This window comes from Neomonachus schauinslandi, chromosome 15 (genome assembly GCF_002201575.2).
Source record: "Neomonachus schauinslandi chromosome 15, ASM220157v2, whole genome shotgun sequence".
Taxonomy (NCBI): Eukaryota; Metazoa; Chordata; class Mammalia; order Carnivora; family Phocidae; genus Neomonachus; species Neomonachus schauinslandi.
The window spans coordinates 11,833,264-11,848,298 of record NC_058417.1 but is presented as its reverse complement, the minus strand read 5'-3'; the positions used below and the strand labels follow the sequence as shown (position 1 = coordinate 11,848,298).

The 15,035-nt window shown below is 63.1% G+C and overlaps 1 protein-coding gene across 5 annotated transcripts in view; it reads right to left on the bottom strand.

Moving 5' to 3' along the window:
- Positions 1–4,580: 4,580 nt before the first annotated feature.
- Positions 4,581–15,035, bottom strand: part of PEMT (phosphatidylethanolamine N-methyltransferase) — a 99,400-nt gene continuing 88,945 nt past the window's right edge. For 4 of the 5 annotated variants that reach the window (XM_021694605.2, XM_021694604.2, XM_021694608.2 and 1 more), the window contains 4 exons: positions 10,683–10,828; positions 7,892–8,003; positions 5,131–5,205; positions 4,581–4,874 (listed from right to left, as the gene is read on the bottom strand). In XM_021694605.2, coding sequence (XP_021550280.1) covers positions 4,817–4,874; positions 5,131–5,205; positions 7,892–8,003; positions 10,683–10,828 — 391 coding nt within the window. In that variant the 3' untranslated portion in view covers positions 4,581–4,816. Of the gene's footprint in view, positions 4,875–5,130; positions 5,206–6,687; positions 6,797–7,891; positions 8,004–10,682; positions 10,829–15,035 lie in introns of those variants that run through there. The other variant, XM_021694607.1, reaches the window with a different exon arrangement.

The window sequence follows — 15,035 nt, the reverse complement described above, 5'->3', positions numbered from 1 at the left end:
CGGGGCTGCGCGGGGCTGGCGCGGGGCTGGCGCGGGGCTGGCGCGGGCTGCGCGGCTAGGCGGCTCCGCTCGCTCGGGCTGCGGCTGCGGCTGGGGCAGGGCTCCGGCTCGAGCTCCGCTCCGGCTCTCGGACAAAGTCGCTCGCTCCTGTTCTGCGCGCCTCGAGGCCGCCCTTATATACAGCCTGCGCGGCCGCCCCGCCCCGCGCCCTCCCAGCCTCCGTGCGTCACGCCCCGCGGGCCCCCGCCGCCCCCTCCCGCGACCTCCGCCCACCGCTGCTGCTTCTGCCTGCCGCGCGCGGGGAGCAACTGAGTCCCGGGTCCCGCTGGGGCTAGCGGCGCGCGGACCTCGTTCTCCACGGCACGGGGCTCGGCGGCCGCAAGGGCGTCGGGGTTGTAGTCCCGCCTGTGCCTCTGACCCTCTGTGCCCTGGGGCAAGGACCCCACCCGCAACACTCACACACACACACACACACACACACACACGCACGCACTCTCACGCTCACACTCACTTCCTTTGGGCCTCAGTTTACCCAGAGAATAAGAAGAGCAATCCCGGCCCAGCAGCAGCGTAATCGCAGCTGCTTACCAGTGCTCGGCACCGCGCACCGAGCCTGGCGTACGTCCCTTCTCTCTTCGGTCCCGAGAGCGAGCCCCCGCGGCAGCCCCCTTTGCCGTCCGCGGGCGCGTGCCCGGTGCCCGGCGACCGTGTTAGCGCCGAGGGCGGTGCCGCGCGCTCCGGCCGCCAGAGGGCAGCAGAGGCCCCGCCGGCGGCGCGGGGAGGCCGCGGGCACCGCTTTTGGGGCTGGAGTGCCGGGCGAGCCTCCAGGTTGGGGTGTGGCGAGGTGCGGGGCGCGGGCCTTGGGGCTCCAGGCCGAGACGCAGCAGGAGCCGTCCCCCGCCCCGCGCTCTACGGCAGGCCTCGGCGTCCCCTTTCGCCCAGCCAGGGATGCTCTGAAGCCGGCAGGGGCTGTCCCCATCCTTTTCCTGTGTGGCACCCGAAGGACCAGAGACCTGCCCTTCCTTGCTCAAGCCTGGGCCAACGTGCCCTCCTCCCTCCCCCACAGAGTTTTGTGCCTTGAGAGTCGCTTGGGCCAACATTCCCATTTTGCAACTGGGGGCGGGGGAGGGGGCGCTGGGCCTCAAAGCCCCGGGGTTAAAGCAGTCTCTTGCCTTCCCTGGGTCTCGGGTGCCTCTTCTGGAAAATAGCGGTTCTGGTTCTGATCGCGGAGGAGAAAGTACAAGCAGTGTTAAGGGGCAGGACGTGGTAACAATAGCAATAGTAAATGACCCCTGGGCTCGCAGCCCCGGGGGTGGGGCTGGGGGGTTCCGGAGCCAAGAGAGGAGGCAGCAGGCTGATCAGTACCCCGGATGGGGCTGATGGGCTCAAGGGCCTGGAGCCAGGGGAAAGCCGGCGCTCCCCAGGGCAGCAAGTCCGGTTTGGGAGAAAGCCAGGGAGCCAGTAGCTCCCTAGCTCCACCCGTGCACGCAGCTGCACGGGCCTGGGTGCTCAGGGCAGTGTCAGGGGCACCAGCCTGCAGCCCCCGGCTGTTGGCACAGCACCTGGGGCTCTCAGAGGCCATCTTATCCAGCCCCTCAACGACAGGGATTCCTGCAGAATCGCACACCCTCTGCAGGGGACACCCGGGGAGGCTTTATTTGTGCCAGGCACTGTTCTAGGTCCTTCCTTCTGGCAACCTTGAGGGGTAGGAACGACTTCTCTTGGTATTTTACAGATGGAGAAACTGAGGCAGGGGACATGACTTGGCCAGGGTCCACAGGTAGTAGCAGCGGGGCTGGGGCTTGAACCCAGGGGGCCGGCAGTCCTGGTTCTTACCCACCTACTGTGACCCTCCTAAAGCTCTGGCCCCCACTGTGGGACATCCGTGCCCCGTTTCTCAGAGCGCACACCCCTCAGATCTCCCTGCCCCTTCACATCTGTCCCCAAGCCTCGTGTCTACTGTCGATGAGGTTTCAGAGACACACATCACTTGATGAGCACCCAAGGGCTCACCACTCGGCTCTGATTCTGGGTGTCATTGTGTGACAGGCCAGCTGGGCTGGGTCCCCCCAACCCCTCTTGACGCTGCTGAGGCTGCTCTCCCCTGCGCTCCCTGTCTGAGATGAGAAAGAACCGAGCCGGGTGCCCTGCAGACAGGGCCGCTGTGGACAGTGGCGCAGGGCGTCCATTGCAGAAATGGACCAGACAAGGATGCGAGCAGGGGCTGGTCACGGCCTGGGCCTGCATCATCCCCGGATGAGGGGCCCTCTCTCTGCCTCCCATGAAGGCACAGTATGGGCAGCTGGGCTCTGAAATAGGATGGCTTCTGGCTCCTTCCTGATGGCCCATGCTAAAGGGCCAGAGAAGGTGGCCTCCGGTCCCAGGAGGGCCACTGTGATGAGCAGAGGCTCAAGGGTGGCCGGGTCAAGGATTTGAACCCAGCTCTCCCTCGGGAGATCCAGGGGACTGGGACCCAGCCTGGAATCAGAAGCTCCCTCCCCCACCCCAGGTCACATGTCAAGGTTGGCGCTGACATCATGGCCCCAGCCCCTTCTAGCTGGTGAGAGCCCGTGGCTGGTCTGAGCCCAGCCTGCATTCTCAACCACAATTCCTGGTAGCTTCTGGGCATGTCCATTGATAAGACATGCCCTCCCAAGTCAGCAGAGTTAAGTCCTGAGTGTATGTGTCATTCATTCCCCAAACCGCCACGTGGACCCGTGGGTCGGGCTGCCTGGAGCTCGTCCGTCCTGCCCTGACAAAGCCTTCAGGACGGCAGCGTAGCCTCAAATGCTGTGTGTGCAGAGGTCCTTGTGGAGGAGCGAGCTCCCTGTTCCTAGGGGTGTGCAAGCAGACGCAGGGATTGAAGCACTGGGTAAGATCAGACTAGATGCCTCCTGTGGCCCGTCAAGGCCGGAGATAGACTCTGGATTCCAGAAACCCAAGAAGAGGGCTCGAGGAGCTCCCTGAGCGACGAGGGAGGCCCAGCCTGCACCGCCTGGTCACCTGCTGCATACATTAGGCAGGCGTCAATATCACGGCCCTTTTACAGGGCGGGGGACGGGGGCTCTGAGAGCTGCGTGCACAGGTGGAGTCTGGGCTCACGCCACTCTCCCAGTGTCGCGAGGGGAAGGCCTAGCCTGTGTCCTTGGAGGGCTGGTGGCCTGCAGACAAGGCTGGGGCCTGGAGGAGGGCCAGGCCCTGTGCACTCGGCTCCGCGGTCAGGCTGGACCAACAGGCCCCAGATGATTACGGGGCCTATTCCTCCTGGCGACTTGAGGCCCACGAAGAATTAGGAGAGAAATATCAGCGTTAACCAGAGATGCCAAGTTCAGCCCCAGGGTGTGGGGGGAGACTTGGGTGCAGGGCCCAGGTCCTCTGGTCCCACCCAGGAAGCCCCACCCCCTGGCCCCGGGAGCCCCCAGTTCTCTGCAATTCCTCCCCCCTCAGCGGGAGAGAGGGAGCATGAGCTCGGGGTGGGGCAGACCTGTGCCTCCAGGACAAGTCACCCAGCCTCAGCCGGCGAACGGGGGTGACCCCGGCCCATGTGGTCTTGAGACACCAGCGCTAGGCAGGGCCCCAGAGCAGGTGCACGCCACAAGTCCGCGGTCCAGCCGGGCCTGGCCCTTCCCTCCCTCTGCAGGTCAAGCATTGCTAGCAAATCTGGGGAAGCACACATGCCCTCCCTCTTTCCTCAGCCACAGCGCCTTCCCAAGCCCACCTCATGGCAGCCTTCAGGGCCGTGCCCGTTCCCGTCCAGACGCAGGCCCGTCATAGGCCCAAGGCGGTTGCGGTGTGACCACATTTGGACTTTTCTGATAACAGATCACTCCACAAAGACGATCTGTCTCCAAGGCCAGCTTCTCTAGGCTGGACCTGGTGGCCTGGGGTTCAGAGATCATGAGTGTCATGGCCCAGCTTTCTGCGAATGCGGTCATGCCCCAGGGGGCACCAGCCGGTGATGCTCCTCCCTCACTCGGTCCCTCAGAGCCCGTTGCTTTGGGCGCCCATGCTTGTTCTGACCACAGGGCCTTTGCATTTGCCATTCCAACTGCCTGGAATCCTCCAGTTTGCTCCCTCTGAGATCTCATTTGGGTCTCAGCTCAAATAGCACCTCCTCAGAGGGTCCCCGATCACCACGGCTAATGCGGCTCCCAGCCCTACCAGGTCCTTTCATGTGGCTTTTAAATTTTCGGCATATTTTTCACTCTCTGATCATTTACCCGGGTGGCAGCTCACAGAGGCTGGGAGCTCCTTGGCATGTGGGGGTGTTGGGCCGCTGGGTGGTATGATGATACCCCCACCCTGAGCCTGGGCTGGCTCCCCAAATGAAAGGGACAGAAGAAGGGGTACTGGGGCAGGGGTGAGGCCGGCAGCACAGGAAGCCCAAACATCCAGGCAAGTCCCTTCCCTGCCGTGTGTGGATGGTGGTGCCCAGCTCAGGGCTGACAGGCTTCAGCGAGAAGGAGGGCCGCACCAGCCTGGCCTGGAGCCCTCAGGGAATGCCCTACTCCCGCAGCCCCAAACTCCCTCCCCTTGCCCCCCCCGCCCCCGCCAGACAGAGAGCCGGAGGGGATGCCAGTGTCAGGGTGCCTTTATTGGTGAGTTAGGATGTACTGAGGGCTGCAGGGCAGGGGGACTCAGTGGCCAGACGACAGCATGTCCAGGGCCCCCAAGGCAGAGGTTTCCAAGGCACTGGAGTGGCCCTCGCCGGGCGCCAACACCGAGCAGCGGCCGGGGCCCGTCTCCCCGCTGCAGGGCTTGGCACTCGGGGCAGGCCGGAGGCGACAGACGCTCCGCGACGTGGCCGAAGGCCCGGTCAGCTCCTCTTGTGGGACGGGGAGGCTTTCTGCTGGTAGATCTGCGTGGTGAAGGGCCTGCAGACAGGGAGAGAGGCTCCGGTCAGCAGAGCTCGGGAGTGATGCCACCACCCCAGGCCTGCCCCCCGCCGGAGCGTGGTCGGAGGGGGTGTCCGCAGGGGGCAGGAGGCCCGGGCTCCCTCAGCACCAGCTGCCCGGCCCCCCAGGCCCCACTGGGCCTGCTCGAAGCTTCCCGTGGGCCGCTCGGGCGGTGATGGGCAGTTGGGCCCCGCTCGGCGGGCGCGCTCCTTGTGTGTGACAGGTGTCTACTCACTCCTCGTACAGGATGGCGACCATGTAGACGAGGGCCACAACCGCGGTCAGCAGCAGGCCGGTGGGGCTGGCGTGCCTGTGGGGAAGATGCTCTCAGGTCCCGAGCCCGGCCTTCTCTCTCGGACCAGGGCCCCCGCCGTCCGGGTCCTGACCCTCTGGCCGCTCGCTGACCGCCTATCCGGGCTGGCTCAGTCCTCAAAGGGGGGCCCACACTCCCTTTCCCATGTCCCCGGCTCCCCGGTTCAGGACACCGTGCAGATGAATCGGGAAGGAAAGAATGGCCTCCCAGAACCGCCCAGGTGGCCAAGCAGATTTTTTTCTGCACAAGGAGGATGTTCCAGTGGACCTGCCCTCCACCGACAGTGTCCTCAGGTTGTTTTCTAGAAATGGGTCCAGTGCCCCGAAAGGCATGTGGAGTGTCCAGTGGGCCCTTCGTGGGCTCCCTGCTGGAAGAGCCTGGGGGCACCTGCTGTCCAGCTGGTCCCATGTTTTCTAGTCCCCTCGGATCCCCGAGGCTCCACAGGGGCTGGGCTGCGGCATCTGGATGGCCGGGAAAAGAGACAGAAACTGGTTCATGGGGACACACAGCATCCAGGAGCCTCGGGCTGGGGGCCCCAGGACATGTGTGCACCATGAGGGGACCCTCTGCCCTGTCCACGCTCCTTGGCCCAGGACCTCACACTGTCCCTTTGTTTGGGCACCCCAGCAGGGAGAGCGAAGGCCCCTCCCCTATTCTGTGGACTCTGTTCGGAATCATCCTCTGGGGGCAGCGTGGGCTGTCTGCCCCTCGCCACGGCCAGGTAGGAGATGCCAACACCAAACAGAGACCCTTCTGGGGCTGAAATGAAATCTGCCCTCCTAGAGCTTTACTCACTGACCCTGGTTTGGTTTTCTAGAGTGAGCAGAGCGTCCCCACTCACGAGTCAGGCACCCCAGGAGCTGGGGAGGAGGCAGGCAGCAGGCTGGACCACCACATCTGGCGGCAGCCCGCTCAGGAGGATGGGGCCAGGGCTCTGTAGCCACAGTGTCGCTAAGACTGACCCCTGGGATGCCCCCACACCGGGCCCTGGCCCGGGAGGCAAGCTGGTACCCCCTCTCCATTCCATGCACATGAAACCTCCGCCCTTTCCAAGTGCTATCCCACCCTAGCCCTTGACACGCTAACAACCCGGTGTGGAAAGGATCATCTCCTTCTGCAGATGGGGAGACCCACATGCCTGGCCCTGAGCCCGAGGTGGCATCAGGGCAGGTCCTAGCGAACCGGCTGTGCACCCTGGGGGACGGGGTGTCCCACTGGGGCTAGGGAGCTGGGAAGGTGAGACCTGGATGGAGCAGGAGGCCCCGGTGCCTCGTGCCCCCAGGAATCCTGCTGCCCGGGCCCGCCAGGGCTCCAGCACACCCGGTTGCTCCGGGAAGCCCCATCCGCGGGGCCCCTGGTGGAAGACAGCGTCTTGCAGCCCAGGTAACGGCCCATCTCTTGACAAGCTCTCAGCGCCGGGCTGCGTCCTGAGCCACAGAGGAGGCCCTCTCTCATCACCGTGTGGCTGATGGCCTCCTGAGGGGGCCTCTGGGAGCCCAGGCCTCCCTAGGGTCTCATGTTTCTGAGAGCCATGGCCTGACAGTTCCGAGGCAGAGGTCACATCTCACTCTGAGCACAGAGGAGGCACCTGTGTATGGGGGATGGGGAGCCAAGGGTCAGGGAGGGCTTCCTGGAGGAGGGGACACTCCAGTTGGGTTTGGAAAGACCAAATTGGGGTGGGAATGGCAGAGAACAATGGGTGTGCTGGCAGGGGTGGGGAAAGGAGGTCAGCAGGAAGAATAAAGAAGCTGCAGGGTGGGCCCTGGGGAGATGCTCTGTGGAGTGGGTCAATCTAGGGGCATGGAACCTTCCCCCTGGGATCCCACTGCCCAAGTCCAGGCGAGGGGACTGTCTGGTCTGCAAGTGGGACTGGGGCAGGGGGAGAGGTCCCGGCCAGACCCACAGATCCCCCTCTAGCTCCTTGCACTCAAAGCCCAGTGCTCCAATCTGGGCTGCCCCGAAAGGTGGGGGTTTCCAGGAAACAGCTCACTCCTGACATTCCACCATTAGAGATTCATTCCTTTATGTCCTATAACCTTCCTGGAGTCTGGGAGCACCTGTAACATCCTAGGCACGTGGTTTCAAGTATTCAATAAAAGCAAACACTTCCTACAGGAAAACTTCCAATGGAAGGAGCCCTAACATGCAAAATGGACAAACAGGAAGCGCTCTGGAGGGGCGCATGGCTTGAACCCCAGAGCCCACAGCGCTCCCTAGGCCGGCTCCTCGCCTGAGGTCTCTGGACAGCGTGAGCCCTAGAGGCGCTGGGGGCCTACGAGCCCTCATGTTCTAGTACACGATGGGCAGCTTACGGTCTGTAGGCCTGGAATGGTTTTTACATTTTTAAGTGGTTTAAAAAAAAAAAATGAATAGAGTATGACATGACACATGCAAAGTATATGAAATTCAAATTTCCGCATCCATGAATGATGCGGTGCCAGCTCCGGCCACAGCCTCTCCTTTACCCACCATGTCACGGCTGCTCGGGAGCTGCAGACCTCCGCCTGCAGCCTGTGAGCCTCGCCTGTCCGGCCCTTCAAGAGGAAGTTCGCTAACGCCCTGGTCTAGATGTGCCTTGTTTCCCAGGAGAGCAAAGTCCCCAGGAACGCCTCGGCCCCACAGGTGACAGAAGGCTGCCCCCGCCTCCCCAGGCGGCAGCCCGAGGGGCAGGCCCGATACTCACATGACAGCCCAACCCAGGTAATTGGCCGTGCTGCCCCAGTACATGGGGTTGTCCAGGACGTTGAATGGGAATGTGGTCACCCTTGCCTCCTTGAGGATCCCGAAGTAATCGCCTGTGGACGAGGAGAGGGAGGACTGGAGGCTCACAGCCTGGCCACACAGTTCCTGAGGGAGGCTCCCTGGTGGGGGGGGGGGGGACACCACGAGATCTGCCCTCCAGGAGGCTCCAGGCCAGCCAGGGAGCTGGTTTTACCACATCAAGGGACACGCCAGGCGCTGGGCCCACTCAAGCCACAGGCATGCAGACGCCTCAGAGGGCCTTCCCACCCACCATATGCTCCTTTCCTCTGCCTTTGCACATGCTGTTCCCTCTGCTCGGGATGTTTGTCCCTGCTCTCCGTCCAGCCAGCAGCTTTCCTCCTTTGGCATTTCTCCCTTAGCTCACGTCACCTCCTGCAAGAGACCCTTCCACTATTGAAAGCAGGCCTGTTGGGACGCCTGGGTGGCTCAGTCGTTAAGCATCTGCCTTCGGCTCAGGTCATGGTCCCGGGGTCCTGGGATCGAGCGCCGCGTCGGGCTCCCTGCTCGGCGGGAAGCCTGCTTCTCCCTCTCCCACCGCCCCCGCCCCCCCCCCCCCCGGCTGTGTTCCCTCTCTCGCTGTCTCTGTCAAATACATAAAATCTTTAAAAAAAAAAAAAAAGAAAGAAAGAAAGAAAGCAGGCCTGCCTGCTCCCCACTATTTCTGCCCCCAGATCCTTCCTTCTCACCCAACATGTAGCCTGGGTGAGTGCCTCCCCCTGCCAACCCCCAGGGGGAAACGAGGGGGCCTGTTCTGCTCCTCCGCCCTGGACCACCCAACCCAGGAGGTCAGCCCTGGGATTACGGCCCTGGCCCCGCGACCAGCCCCGAGCAGCTGGTCACAGTGGACAGTGTGACCGTCACACGGCCGACCCCAGACAGGCCCGTCATCCAGCCCTCCAAAACGTGGCATGGGCCCCCAGGCAGCCCGCATGGCCACGGACTCCATGCTGCTCACTGAAGGGCGCCGGCGCATCCTGCCAGCCTCCTCTCCCCAGAAATGCCTCAGAGCTTCATCCGAGGCAGAAGTAGGGCAGCCACGGGAGGGAGGAGTCCGTTGTCTGGAGACAAAGTTGTGCGGGGGCCACAGGAGCCGCCGGGGGCGGGGGGCTGCGGAAGGCTTTCTTCCCAGGAGGCAGGAAAGGGGCTGTGGGCCTGGAGGCGGATGGCACAGAAACCCGCTTTGGGGCTGACTCACAGGAGGGGCGCGGCCGCCGTGCCCTACATCCAGAGCCCCGCGGCCTTTGTCGGCCACTTCTCCTGCGGGGTGCTAGGCTGTGGTGCCTGGGATTTTTCTGGTTTCTTCCCACCAGCCGCCCACCCTGACTGGCTCCCCGCCACGGCCCTGACCCCCCACAGTGGCCCCCTCCCAGCTCTCTGCCCACATCTATGCCACACCTGCGGGCTGCTGGGCTACTCACCCTGGTCTTCAGAGGACCCGAAGAGGACAGGACAGTGCCCCTCCTCCCTCCATGGCCCTGGGTCCCCGGCTCTGCGTGACAGACACCTGATCCGCCCTCATCCCCGCCCCTCCCTCACGACCCCACCAGTGCAACCTCCTCATTGCTGGGACATCTTTCCAAGCCCTCCTATGGCCCCCACCTCCCCAGGAGTGAGGCCTCAGGCCCCTGCATGGCCTTCAGGGACATGTGTGATGTGGCCCCCACCTGACCTCCAGCCCTGGCCGGACCGGCCCCCCGCCCACCGGCCCACCTGCCCGCCATCCTGCCCTGGAGCTTACTGTTTGCTCCCGGGCCCACCCCAGTGCCCTGTTCCCACCTGGCAGACCCAGGAGCTCCCAACGTCTCTTCCCACCTTCCCACCCGCTGCCCCTCTCTGAGCCTCGGGCATCCTAAAGCTCCAGCCTGAGCACGAGGCATAAGCCGCCTGGGGGCTCCGCTGCTGCAGGTGGGTGACAGGCCCAGCTCAGGCCCCCCGCACACGCTGCTCCCGTGTGTCTCCTCTGCCTGTGAACACGGCGCCTTCCGAGCTCCCGGCTCCCTCTGCAGCCTGCAGTACCCCAGGCCCCAAGCGACTGTGGACAGAGAGGCCCCCAGGCAGACAGGGAGGGCTCCGGGGACTGCCCTGGGCGCTGGAGGAAACCGAGGCCAGGTCTGCGAAGCTGGCTGGGGGCTGAGAGCGGGGAGGACCCAGGAGCCCCTGATCCAGCCCATCAGAGGCATGGGCACCTCCCACGTAACCTGCCTGCTGGGCTCCTTCTGTGGGCTGCCTCCTCCTTTCTGTCCCTGTCCCCAAGACTGCCTTGCTTTTGCAGCCTCCCCCAGCTGCGCTCCTTCTTGGGCTTCCAAGTTGCTAGAAGTTGCTGATGTCATGAGGACCTGAGCCATAGGCAGTGGTGAACGCAGAGCAGGGACAGCGTCTTCCCCCCGCCAACCCGATCCAGACCCGCACCAGACCCGCACCAGCCCTGGCTTGTGGCCCAAGTGCAGCAAATGGCAATCCCACTGGCCTGGCAGCCAACCGGCTGGATGAGACACAGGCGAGCCCGGCTTCCCAGGCTAACCACGGACAGGCAGAGGCCTGGAGGACGAAAGTGCCCGGAGCCTCAGGCTTAGGGGCAGAGCAACGAGCCAGCCAGGTCCCCCAGTGCTCCCCACGAAGATGTCACAGATGGCAGGGCAGGCAGGCAGCCCCTGCTCCCGCCTGGACCCAGAGTGCATCTGCTCGTGGCCCCCCAGCCCTTGGGGTCTTACCTAGGAAGGTCCCAGTGAAGCCCAGTGCGAAGAAGCTGGAGAGCACAAACGTGCTGCCCACTCCCAGGAGCACGAGGCCCATGCGGTAGGCCGTGGGGTTATCCAGGCTCTCCATCTTGGGCTGGCTCAGCATGGCCTGTGTGAAGCTGGCGGGGGGGGGGGGGGGGTCAGACGATCATTGCCATGGACAGGGGCTGCCCTACCCTCCCCCTTCCCACCCTCTGTCCCCCGGGGGACCCCCAGAACAGCCCGTCCAGGGGTCTCAAACTCAGTGTCAGCTGGGGCCGGGCAGGCGGTGCCAACGAGCGAAGTTGGCTGCCAGTGGGGTGCAGGGGACCTGGAGGGCACGGCCCTGCCTGAGGGGAGCTGCCCTGCAGTGCCAGCCCCCCAGTGCCACCAGGGAAGTGACCGCAATGAGGGGCCTGGGCCCTGCTAACGTTTTTGGTTTTCGAGAAGCCAGACATCAGAACTTGTATTTAAAATCCCCTAATGATTAGAAACAGGCAAGAAGGACAACCACGTTAGACTTCGCGTGGCCGTGGGCCAGATCCAGCCCAGGGGCCACCAGTTTGCAAACTCTGATTCCTGTCCAGTTAGCAACCGGGACTTCACAGGAAAATGTGGCTCCAAAAGGAACAAATGCATGCCCCTGGCTGCGCCCGTGCGCCCCTGCACTTGGCATATGCTGCACGTGCTGGTGGCATCCCAGGCCCCTGGCGGATGCAGTGCCCCCCAGAAGCCTGGGGCATGCCCACCCCTTCCACGGCCTCCATGGTCCCTGCGCTGGGCTGGCCACATCCTAGGTGGCCCCTCAGAGGCTCCCTATGTCTTCCCCAACCTCCAAAATGGCCCCAGCAAGCTCCTTTTGGGGCCAAGCCGTCGAAGGCCTCGTTAACCAGCAAGTGACAAAAGCAGGGTGAGCATGCTCGTGGGTTTGAGGGTTCAGGTTCTCCGAGTGGCTACCGAAGACGGGAAGGCATGCTGCTGGCGGCGGGGGGGGCGGGGGGGGCAAAGCGGCTGGGCTCGTGGTAACGCACAGGAGCATGTTCGGGCGCTGCCTCGCTAGTGGGGAGCTGGTACTGCTGGGAGGGACACGCTCAAAGGAGAGGATGGGTGTGGGAGCAAGTGCATGCGTGTACCACAAACACACTTGCCATTTCCCCACGATCGTAACACTCAGAAGAGACATGGAGCTCTTCTGTCTCGCACAGGACAACTGCTTGCACTCACTCTGTACCAGGTTCGTCTTAGCAGGGCAGCTCACTGTCTACCTACCCCCCCGCACAGCCATCTGCCTGTCTAGCCTCTATCCATCCACTCTTCCATCCATCCGCCTACCCATCCATGAGTCTATCCTTTATCCATCTATCACCCATCCATTAGCCTATCTTCTGTCCACCCATCCACCCATCCCTCCACCATCTCCCCCCTCCCCATCCATGAGTCTATCCTCCATCCATCCATCCATCCATCCACCCATCCATCTATCCTCTGTCCATCTACCCATCCATCTATCCTCTGTCCATCTACCCATCCATCCATCCACCTACCCACCCATTAGTCTATCCCCTATGTATCCATCGCTCATCATTCCATCCATCAACCTATCAATCTGTCCACCTACCCATCCAGCCATGCATCCATCCATCAGCTATCCTATATCCATCCATCCATCACAAAGTACCTCTATTTGCAAGGCTCTTTCAAGCAGAACAAATTCACCATCCTTACTCATTCATTCCATTGGCAAATTCAAATTGTTGTAAAGCTATCCTAATATTGAGCTAAAAACCACCTCCCCGGAACATTCTTCTCCAACTACTTTTAGCTCTGGGAGAACAGAGGCTGCTTCTCCTTCCCTCAAGTATCTCCCCGGCATCTGGCACACACCAGACAGGATGGGTTATAGTACATATTCATCAACTGGAGGAAAAGCAGCCCCCCCACATCCACTGCCTTACCCTCAGCCTGTGGGCAGAGGCCAGCACGGTGACCTGTCCAGCAGCAGCACATGTCAAGGTACACCCAGCCACCGGTCAGGCTGCCCACACCCCCAGCTCTCCGCCCACCACTGACCTCCTTCAGCCTTCCTGCGGCCCGGGCTCAGGGCCACCCTGCAGATCCAGGCTGAGCTGCTGGGATGGGCTCAGGGTCATGCACACCCTGCCGTTGTACCTGCCCACACCCACACCCATGCCCCACCCCTCTATGCCCTCACCTGACTTTCTGGTAAACCACCGGCCCTCACGCACGGGGCAGCCCTGTGACCCAGGCACACCTTCAACCCTGCAGACTCAGCAGCTCAGGCCCCAGAGCAGGTGGCTTCAGCACTCGGCCGGGGCACCCTCCCCACCTCTACTGTCTGTAGTAGGGTGCAGGCCCTGGCAAGGCCGGCTGCCCCACCCAGAGCGGGGCTCACCTGCAGGGCCCTGGCTCCTTGGCAACCACGGCACAAGGGACCACCCAGCAGAGAGAGAATGTGTATAGGGGGTGGGCGGGGGTGATCCTCGGGCCTCCGTGCTCTTGTGCACTGGGGAACCCACCCCCTGCCTGGCTCTTGGGCTCTACCTCCCTCAACATAGCTCTGGGACCTGCTCCTCCCTGCCTGGGCCGACCCCTGGCCCCCAAATCTAGGGAAATGAGGCACGGTGGGCACCCTCTGGCCAGCACAGCATACCCACCTGCCTCGAGTGCTCTGGGGGGCCCCTCAGGGCGGCCCACTGAAAAGGCTCCTGGCAGAAGAACAGCATGGATGTTCAGACAGACATGGGTGCCCGGAGCCTTGGTTTCTGCCTCTGTGTGACAGTGACGGTAGCCCACGTGGCCCTGTGCGGAGCCGTGGCCAATGGCTGTGCCCACTCCGGTAAGCACGGAACACGTCAGGCTCTGCCTGTGGGGCTTGTGCACAGCGGGAAGGACAGAGGTGTGCAGGCAGGGTGACACCGTGTGGTGGAGCACCGCGCGCAACACGACGGCCACACGGGGCGGGGGCCCAGAAGGCCACCGCCAGGCTTAAGCTGGGATCTGATGAAGACATTCCCCAGGAGAAGGGGCTGGGCAGGGAGAGCATTCCAGAAAGAGGAAGAGCCCCGGCAGAGGCTGGGGACAGAGCCCAGCACAGGAGCCCGGGGCGCAAGCAGCCTGCGGCAGAGCCCTCGCCCTGGGGTCGTTTGGCCCCGTGCATGTACGTGTGCGTGTGTGCATGTGTGCACACGCGCGTGCACGCTGAGTGGGAAGTCACTGCTGCGGGGGCGCAGAGCGGGAGAGCGTCCAGCGCCTGGGGCCGGGGCGCTGAGCCCAGCCACAGCCCCGACGGGACCAGATCCGGGGTCAGAGAGCAGCCGGCCTCGGTGGCACGCTCCTCTGCCAGAATTCTCTCCCATCATCCAAGAAGCACGCAAGTCGCCCGACCCTGAGTGCGCACGGCATGGCGGCAGATGAAGATGGGAAAGGTCTCGCTCTGACCTCTGGCGTGCAGGAAGCAGCTTCCCAGGGGGACAGGCTTGCAGTGAAAGCCATCTGGTTGGAAGCAGATGGAGATTCCTTAGAAAGGGTGGATCTAGGGCCAGTGATGGCGAGGAGAAGGCCCTGAAGTGTGGGGGACGGCCCCAGACTCGACCCGGGCCTCCATCCACCTGTGGCTCCTTTTCTATGCCTTCACCAATGGGAAGAGAGGAAGGGAGAGGCCGAGGGGAAGCACTTTCCTACTGGCCACAAAGCCCGATGGGGCTGCTGTCTGGGGTCAGCAGAGAAGGCAGGCCAGGCCCTTCCCGGGGGTTCTGTTCCGACGCCCTGTGCACCGCCTGGCCCCACAGGCGTCAGGGTTCCTGGAATGGCAGGGCCCGGCCCCAGTCAGGTGATCTGTGGTGTTCTAGCTCCTCCATTAAGCCAGGAAGGCACAGTCCATTCCCCACGGAAAATTAATGGAGGGATGAGTGGCTCTGTGAGCCACGCTCCCCATAATAGAATGAAGTAATAGGAGGCAATTTCCTTTGGAAAGATTCCACACTGGGGGTGGGCGTGGAGAGACTCATCCATTTGTCTCGAGTTCTATTTTTAAAACTGGGATTGAGCTTTCGGTCACCAGTGTGACTTGAGGCTGTCTGCGCTCTGCTCCCCTGAAATCCGGGAACCCAGGGTGGAGGGGAGGAGAGGATGTTACAGCCACACCTGAGCCAGGCACCCGGCTCAGCCACGCGTGGTGCCCACAGCCCCACGTGGCACCCACAGCCCCACGACAGGCCTGTTCCCGTGTCTGTCTGCAACGGACTGGCACTGATAAACCTCAGTCCTTCAAAGGCGTCCTCACCAGGTCATCCAGGCGAACCTGAGCAGCGATTCACTTGAGATTCT